General features: G+C 43.6%; 1 protein-coding gene across 1 annotated transcript; it reads left to right on the forward strand.

Annotated features, from left to right (window-relative positions):
* Positions 1–6016: 6016 nt before the first annotated feature.
* LOC127242285 (exocyst complex component EXO70B1-like) lies at positions 6017–8184 on the forward strand. The gene is made up of 2 exons (XM_051261765.1): positions 6017–6268; positions 6404–8184. Exon 2 carries the CDS (start codon positions 6421–6423, stop codon positions 8005–8007), a length of 1587 nt encoding a protein of 528 aa, XP_051117722.1. The 5' UTR covers positions 6017–6268; positions 6404–6420; the 3' UTR covers positions 8008–8184.
* The last annotated feature ends 464 nt before the right edge of the window (positions 8185–8648 follow it).

Raw genomic sequence — 8648 nt, forward strand, 5'->3', positions numbered from 1 at the left:
ACAATGTTACTGTATGGCTCTTGAGAAAGCCAAACCTACTTTTTGTAATATGTCTTTTATGGAAGGTTCAAATTTACAAGATTGTAGTGCACTTATTAATCAATTTTATTTAGACCAGCTTTTGAAAAAAGTAGAAAAAAAAAAATTCGTGATGTTCATTTTCAAGAAGATGAGCATTTTTGTTGGCCTGATTTATTAGAGAAAACAGAGCCAGCTTTTTCAGCACAAGATCCTTTCCTGGAATTTAACTTAGGAACCGACCTGGTTCCAAAAATAATCAGGATGAGTGGTTATTTGTCTGAAGAGCAACAAATATTGATGCTTGAAGTTATAAGAAACAATATTGATTGTTTAGCTTGGGACTATTCGGAAATGCCTGGTTTAGAGCGAAATCTGATAGAGCATCGGTTGCCTATTAAAAAAGGTTTTAAGCCTTACAAGCAACCTCCAAGGCGTATGAGTCCTGATTTAATGCCTCAGATCAAAGAAGAAATTCAAAAGCTTCTTAAAGCAGGTTTCATCCGACCTTGCCATTATGCAGATTGGTTGGCCAATATTGTGCCAGTGGTTAAAAAGAATGGTAAGATCAGGATATGCATTTGAGGGATCTTAAAGATGCCTTCAGTCAGATGAAGAAATACAAGTTGAAGATGAATCCAACTAAGTGTGCTTTCGGTATTTCAGCTGGGAGTTTTTTGGGATTTTTGGTCCATGAGAGGGGAATTGAGATCGATGCTAATAAAGCCAAAGCAATTCTTGCCAGCCGACCACCCAAGATGGTTAAGGAAATACAAAGTCTTTTGGGGAAAGTAAATTATCTCAGACGGTTTATTTCCAATGCTGCTGGCAAGGTCAGACCAATCACAAAATTATTGAAGGAAGGAGGAAACGCCTTTGAGTGGGGACCAGACCAACAAACGACTTTAGAAGCTATAAAGCAATCATTGGCTCAACCACCTGTATTGATGCCTCCCAAAGAGGGTCGGCCCTCAAACTTTATTTGGCAAATACGTATGAAGTGGTCAGTTGCTTATTAGCACAAGATGTAGATGATGGAAAGGAAAGGGCAATTTATTATTTGAGCAAGACTCACAGGACCAGAATTAAATTATACTATATCAGAAAAAATGTGTTATTCGTTGGTGTTTGCATGCACCAAACATGAACATTATATGTTGCCAGAAGAATTGAGGTTATTTCAAAGATTGATCTCATCAAATTAATTTTGCAAAGACCGACGATGCAGGGCAGACTTATGAAGTGGGCCATTAAATTAGCGCATTTCGATTTGTATCATTCCCCTTTGAGGGCAGTCAAAGGCCAAACAATAGCAGATTTTTGGGCAGACTTCGCAGGTCCTGAGCAGGTACCGACTGAATGTATATCTTATGTAAGTACCCGAAATTGGTTAATATTTTTCGATGGTTCTACCTCAGGAAACAGATCGGGTGCAGGTGTTTTGTTAGAAGGACCAGATGGTCAAAGTGTCAATTTTCAGTTGCAATTAGAAGCCATGACCCATAATTCAGCAGAATATGAGGCTTTAATCTTAGGATTGGAAGCTTTGATAGCTAGGAAAGTTCAATCGATGATTATAAGAGGAGATTCTCAGTTGGTAATTAACCAAGTTAACAAACAATATGTTTGCAATTATCCTCATCTACGCAGATACAAGGATTTGGTAGGTCGGTTTCTATCAAAGATCTCCGAAGTGATAATTGAGTTCATCCCTAGAAAAGAAAATCAATTTGCAGATGAACTAGCTCAAAAAGCTTGCAAAGGAATCCCAAAGATATATATGCAGAGGTCGGCCTGAGGCAGAGACGGGAACCGACTGGAGGACAGAACTTGTCATGTATCTACAAGATCCAGGAGCGAATGTACCGGTTGGAATACGATTGAAAGCTTTACGATTCCAATTGGTAGAAGGAGTACTATATAAAAGGAAATTCGAGGGGTTACTCCTGAAATGGTTGGGTTCCAAACAGGCTTTGGAGGTGATGACAGAAGTGCACAGTGGGATTTTTGGAGCTCATCGGGCATGTTTGAATATGAGATGGGCTATTCATCGGTTGGGCTTCTTTTGGCCAAAGATTTTTGGAGATTGCATACAATTCGCCGAAGGTTGCCAAGAATGTCAGAGGCATGGGTAGTTAAATCACTTACCAGTCACAGAATTGCAAACTATGGTAAAACCATGGCCCTTTAAATCTTGGGCTATGGATATCATTGGTAAAATTCATCCTCCCTTGTCCAAACATCATTGTTTTATTCTGGTTGCAAAAGATTATTTCACCAAATGGGTGGAGGTGGTTGCTTGGCCCTTTAAATCTTGGGCTATGGATATCATTCGTAAAATTCATCCTCCATCGTCCAAACATCATTGTTTTATTCTGGTTGCGAAAGATTATTTCACCAAATGGGTGGAGGCGGTTGCTTTGAAAAATGTGGATCAAAAGGAGGTAATAGATTTTGTGTTGAATCAGATCGTATATATGTATGGTATTCCTCATTCAGTAACAACCGACCAAGGTTTGGTCTTTACTGGGGAGAAGTTTCTAAGTTTTTTGGCAGAGTTTGGTATTTGTCTGAATCATTCTTCGCCTTATTATTCCCAAGCTAATGGGCAAGCAGAAGCAGCTAACAAGATTATCATTGGGATTATAAAGAAAACGATTGAAGGAAACCCAAGGAAATGGCATTTGTTGTTATCTCGAGCCTTATGGGCGCATAGGAATAACAGAAATTCTGCCACAGGATTTTCACCATATCAGCTCACATTTGGACAAGATGCTGTGTTGCAAGCCGAAGTTCAAGTTTCATCTGGACGTACAAGCTTTACCACTGATGATTTTACCAAGGAATATCAACAAAATATGTTACAGCAGTTGGAAGATTTGGATGTTATTCGACTTCATGCAATTGATAAAATTGTGAGGCAGAGTGAAATCAGGGCTAAGACTTATGGAAGGAAAGTGTTTTATAGAACATTCAAAGAAGGAGACTTGGTCTGGAAAACTATCATTCCTACATATAAGAAGATTGATCAGTTAGGGAAGTGGTCTCCAAATTGGGAAGGACCATTCATAGTTCAAAAAGAGATCGGAAATAGTGCCTATATTATTATAAATCAAGAAGGTAAAAGGGTGCACGACTATATTAATGCTAAATATCTGAAGAGGTATTTTCCTGCCTTTTCAGATAGCAGGAAAGCATGAAATAGTGATTTTATTCAGAACCCGATTACCAAAGGTTCGGACCCAAAAAAGGGTTCACTCATTATCAGATGTTGAGTCGTGTGGAGGATTACTTTCTTCTGAGTCAGAATCTTCATTCCAGTGATTAGGGATTAGTTCTGGTTCCTCATCAATAAGGTCCTCTAAATCAGGTCGGTACTTGTCCCATTGGTCTTGCATTTTCTCTAGATCATAGTCGGTGCGAGCTTTCATGTCTGTCACGGCTTGACATTCACGATCAACAAGAGTGCGTAACCTCGAAAAGACTGCGCGCTGATTGGAGAATGTATGATCCCAACTAAGGTCTGGGAGTATGGCTGTCACATGGTGTTCAATCAAATCCATATGATGGTCAATGTCGGGAAGGCGATTTTGTATATCCCGAAGGGTTTGATATCCTTCCAGCACGTTTTCCATCAGGCGAATAACACGATGAATGGTTTTTCTGCCTCGTTTGGAAAATCTGAATTTGAAATCCAATTGTTTGAGTATGTATAAGAAGTCTTCGGCATGGCCTCCAACTGGATGATTACCCACGAAGAAAGGTTGAATAACACATTGTCAATTGTTTACAGGAACATGAGGACGGTTGGGTGGCATTTTAATATTTATTAGCAGACGTGCTCAAGGACCAATTTATGGTTAAACGTTTGGTCGTTGATTGGCAAGGATTGCAGGTGTTTATAAGGGAGACGAATTGGATTGGTTCCCTGGAGGGTCGGAGTTTTGGAAAGTGATCGTTAACAATAGGATAGAAATTTATTTAGCAAGTCAAAGTTTCCAATAATTTTATAGAAGAGATCCTAAAGCAATTTTAATCTGGGACCATTTATCTTCTGTCCTGGAGAGTTGTCTGTTATTGGCAGCCGACTGGTATTGCCTTATAAGTTGGGATCGGGCGTGGATCTTCAGTTCTTGGTCCAGGTCAGCTGCATTTTTCTTGTACCGATCAATCAGGCGTTGCTCGTCGCTTATGTGGCCTTCGATGACAGATTTTTCTTGATGAAGTGCTCTCAGTTCTGCCTCCTTTTGTTGGATTGATTCTTCTATTTGTGCTTTGGCGTTAGAGAGGCCTTCTAGTCTTCCAGTCGCTTGTTGAATGGATTCTTTGGTTTTAGTCAAGGAAGCTTCCAAATTTATTTGATCCAAGTCGGGTAAGGGTGTTTCAGTTTTCAGAAGTTGAGCGAACAAGATTTTATTTCGAAGTTCAGACAGTCGTTCCATCAGTTGGTGAAGAATGGGGGCGGCAGCTGATTCTGAAGGAACTTGAAATAAGAGACCACCAATGGCTTGAAGAAGACCGTCAAGTAAGTCTGATCTCAGGCCAAGGAAAGGTTGATCAACAGCCTGCGCGATTATAGTTCGGGCGTCCGTCGGAATTGGGACAGCTGACAAGAGGGCTAGATCAGGACATCCCTGGAAAAATGGATGTTTATTTCAGATTACATGAAGCACAAATATTGAGAATTGATTGTGGAAGTTTTACTTACTTTTGGACGGATCGTGGTCGCGAAAGGCGCCAGGAGTGTTATAGGTCTGGATGGTTGGGCGGTTGGTAATGCGATGGCCGACTCGTCCGCTGCTTCAAATGGACACTGTGGTATTGATCTGGGTCCCTGGATGATAGGGATATAGTGTATTAAAGATTACGTAAACACTAGCTTGTAATTTGAAAGAGGGAATCTCAGGTGTCTACCAGATTAACAGAGGTCTCTGAATCATAAGAGGGGATTTCTTGTAACTCTTGTAAAAGACCCCTCGGTTTAACAGGTGCAGGTGCTTCTTCTTGTCTGTCTGCTTCTGGAAGAGGGTTTGCTGCCCTTGGGTCGGCAGCTCTCAGGTCGGCTATCTCCAGGTCGGCTGCCCCCAAGTCGGCTGCTCCTTGGTCCGGTGCGTCTAGGGCGGCCACAGCTGGTTCGTCGGGAGCGATTTGAACGGCCGCATTAGAGATATTTCTGTCTTTTGAAGCGACCACATTGGAGGCGACTGCACTAGAGGCGACTGCAGTAGAGGCGGATGCAGGCGTGGCCATTGGCGCCATATTAGGCAGAGATTGGTCTGAAGCGACATAAAGTAATCTACCCATCTATGAAGCAGTCGCCTCACTGTGGGATGAGATCCTTGTTGTTGCCAGTTCGGCTGGTGAAGGCGTTTTCTTTGAGGCCCGGCGTTTGGTCGGGAGTTCAGGTTCGTGAAGTTGGTCGGTTGGTGGCTCTGCTGATTTGTTTGGGTTTGAAGCAGGTTGGTCGGTCGCCCTAGCCAAAGTCGGACCTGAATATAAAAATAAAGATTAATAACATGGTAAGAAAAGAATCAAGTTAAGTTGAAAATATACCTGGACGAGATCGGATCTTTACGAGGATCCGACCTGATGGGTGATCTGTCAATGTCGGTCGATTGTTTCCAGAACCACTAATATCTTACATGAATAATTAAAATTTAACTTTTATATTTAAAATATTAAATGAAATTTATATATATTATCTCAAATAATTTGAAGTAGAATCTAAACCATCAACAAACACACATCCGTTCAAGCCAAACCCAAATCCGAACCTGAACCCCAAGCGAAACCCGACCCTCATCCGGAACCTAACTGGGCGGGGGCGGGGCATAATCCAACATTCAGACATTTCACCGTCACGCAAGTCAAGGAAGAAACTTCTTCGTAAATGCCCCCCTTCCAATAATGCTAATCCTATCGCTATCTAATCTTTATTAGTATTGATATTGATTTCCACAATTTATTTATTTATTTATCATATTCAAATATTAAAACCGTGTTTGCAAAATGGGCCATCGTCGTCCTCATTCTTCTTTCCTCGTCTGATAGCTCGCTGCCTCACCTGCGCCAACTGCGCCGCCAATCCCCACGCGTTTCTCATTATTATTATTATTATAATAAAAAAACCCAATATCAATTCTCTGCCCTACCATCATCATCATCGTTGGTTAGGTTTGGTTGGATCAGACCAGACCAGACCAGCTCAGATCAGATCAGATCATATATATGGGAATGTAGTATTGAATTGGTTGTGTTTTCTTTACCTCATTAATAAGTTGCTTTGACAATAATTATGTTGTAGTATTATCAATTTGGACTGGTTTATTCATTTCGTGAATTAAGCTTCTTCTAGTAAAGTATATTGTTGTTGCTGTATCTGTAGCTGTAGCTTGGGCTTCAATGGCGGACGCCGGCGAGGAGAAGCTTGTGGCCGTCGCTCGCCACATAGCCAAGACTCTCGCCCACAGCGATACCATGGCCACCGATATCCTCAACATATTCTCCAACTTCGACGGCAGACTCCGCCAAAACCTCTCCGGCGACGCCGCCCAGCAGACCCTCTCCTCCCTCCACCGGAAACTCTCCCCCCAAACCCCCCTTTGGTCCTTCCTCCACTCCGTTGACCGCTTGACCGCCGTCATCCGCGAATGGACCCCTTTCTCCGGCGACGAAATCCTCGCCTCCTGCGTCCGTCGGGCCGAGACTCTTCTCCGGCAATCCATGTCACGTCTCAGCGACGAATTCGAAACTCTGGTTCGACACGCCGGCGCGTTTCCTGATGACGCAATTTCCGACAACCTACGGGAGATAGCGAATCGGATGGCGGCGGCAGGGCACGTACAAGACTGCTCCCACGTGTACGTCACGTGCCGGCGGGAGCAGTTAACACGAAGCCTCTGTAATTTGGGATTGGACCGGCACGTGACCACCACCACCACCACCTACGAATGGCTTGAAGACGACATCGAGATATGGATCAAATGCATTACCACCGCCGTCAGAGTCCTTTTCCCGACGGAGCAACGCCTCTCCGCCAAAATCTTCTCCTCCACCGCCGCTGCTGCCGACCTTTCCTTCTTCGAAATCTGCACTGCCCCCACAATGCAGCTATTGAACTTCACCGACGCTCTCGCCGCCGGAAGCCGATCGCCGGAGAGGCTCTTCAAGCTGCTCGAGGCCTATGAAACCGTCCGTGACTTGACCCCCGAGTTCGAGCTACTTTTCCTTGATCATTTCCACGACGAAATTGAATCGGCAACGGAAAAATTGAGGGAGCTTATTAAGAGCATATTCATGGAGTTAGAGGAGTTGATCCGCCGCGACACAGCCTCGGCCACGGTCCCCGGGGGCGGATTGCATCCCCTAACTCGATACGTGACAAACTATCTATCTGCGGCTTGTGGGTCGCGGCAGATTTTGGAAGACATTTTCGATGGTAACATTGTGGGAGAGCGAATGGCGAGGACGATGGAGTTGTTGGAGAGTAATTTGGAGGCAAAGTCGAAGGTGTACCGGAACCCGGCATTGTGCGCGGTGTTCATGATGAACAACATGCGATACATCGTGGAGAAGGTGGCGAAGGGGGGCGAGATGGGGGCGGTTTTAGGCGCGGATTGGATTCGGAGGCGGATGGCGAAGATAAGGCAGTATCACACGAGCTACTTGCGGTGCTCGTGGGCGAAGGTTGTTGGGGTTCTTTTGAGCCGGGGGGCGGGCGAGCTTTCTTCGTCCAAGAAGCTCAAGGTGTTCAACTCGTGTTTCGAGGAGACATGTCGGATCCAGTCGTCGTGGGTGATCTTCGACGAGCAGTTGAGGGAAGAGTTGCGGGTTTCGGTTGTGGGGATGGTGTCGCCGGCGTACCGCAGCTTCATCGGGAGGCTTACGGCGAAGGAGGGTCGGCGGTATATAAAGCTAAGCGTGGAGGACGTGGAGGGTCGTATAGCAGCCCAGCTCTTTCAAGGCTCAACTGGAAGGGCAAGAAGATGATGATGATGACGATCACCATCAAAGATTTTGATTATTTTAATACCATACACTACACTACACTGCAACACGATACATGATAGTGATGAATATGATGATGATACATGTTTGTAGATTGTAATAAATAAATATATCAAGTGGAGTAGTGATTTCTAAAAACTAGAACGCAAGATTGAAGTTCATGGGTGTTCATGGAATGTTTTAACAATAAAAAGTAAAATTCGAAAATATAAATTATTTTTGAATTTGATAAAATAAATGCATGAGATTAGGAATCCTTAGGTACTATAGGATACATAAGTGAAATAAGAAAAATAAAAACTACAGACTAAAAACGTAAAGTAGTGATCCCAAAAGCAATTCTCTTGAATTTTATGTCGATTGAAGATTGAAGATCCTTTGTACAATAAATTCAAATCCTTAAATATCCCTTAAAGAAAATGCTTGGAATCGCCGTCTGAACAGTTACCGTAACCACTCTCAAACGCCCACAAATTTCTCCTTCAATGACACGTGTCTTTAACTGCCCCGCTAACCGTTTCCACCAGTTCCAGAACTCAACTGGCCCAACCGACCGCCTCTGGGCGCCTTACTTCGTTAAATGGACGGCTAGTCCCGAACGAATGCCCCACACGCCTAGCATG

Source organism: Andrographis paniculata, unplaced genomic scaffold (assembly GCF_009805555.1).
Source record: "Andrographis paniculata isolate CXL003 unplaced genomic scaffold, ASM980555v1 Contig86END, whole genome shotgun sequence".
Taxonomy (NCBI): Eukaryota; Viridiplantae; Streptophyta; class Magnoliopsida; order Lamiales; family Acanthaceae; genus Andrographis; species Andrographis paniculata.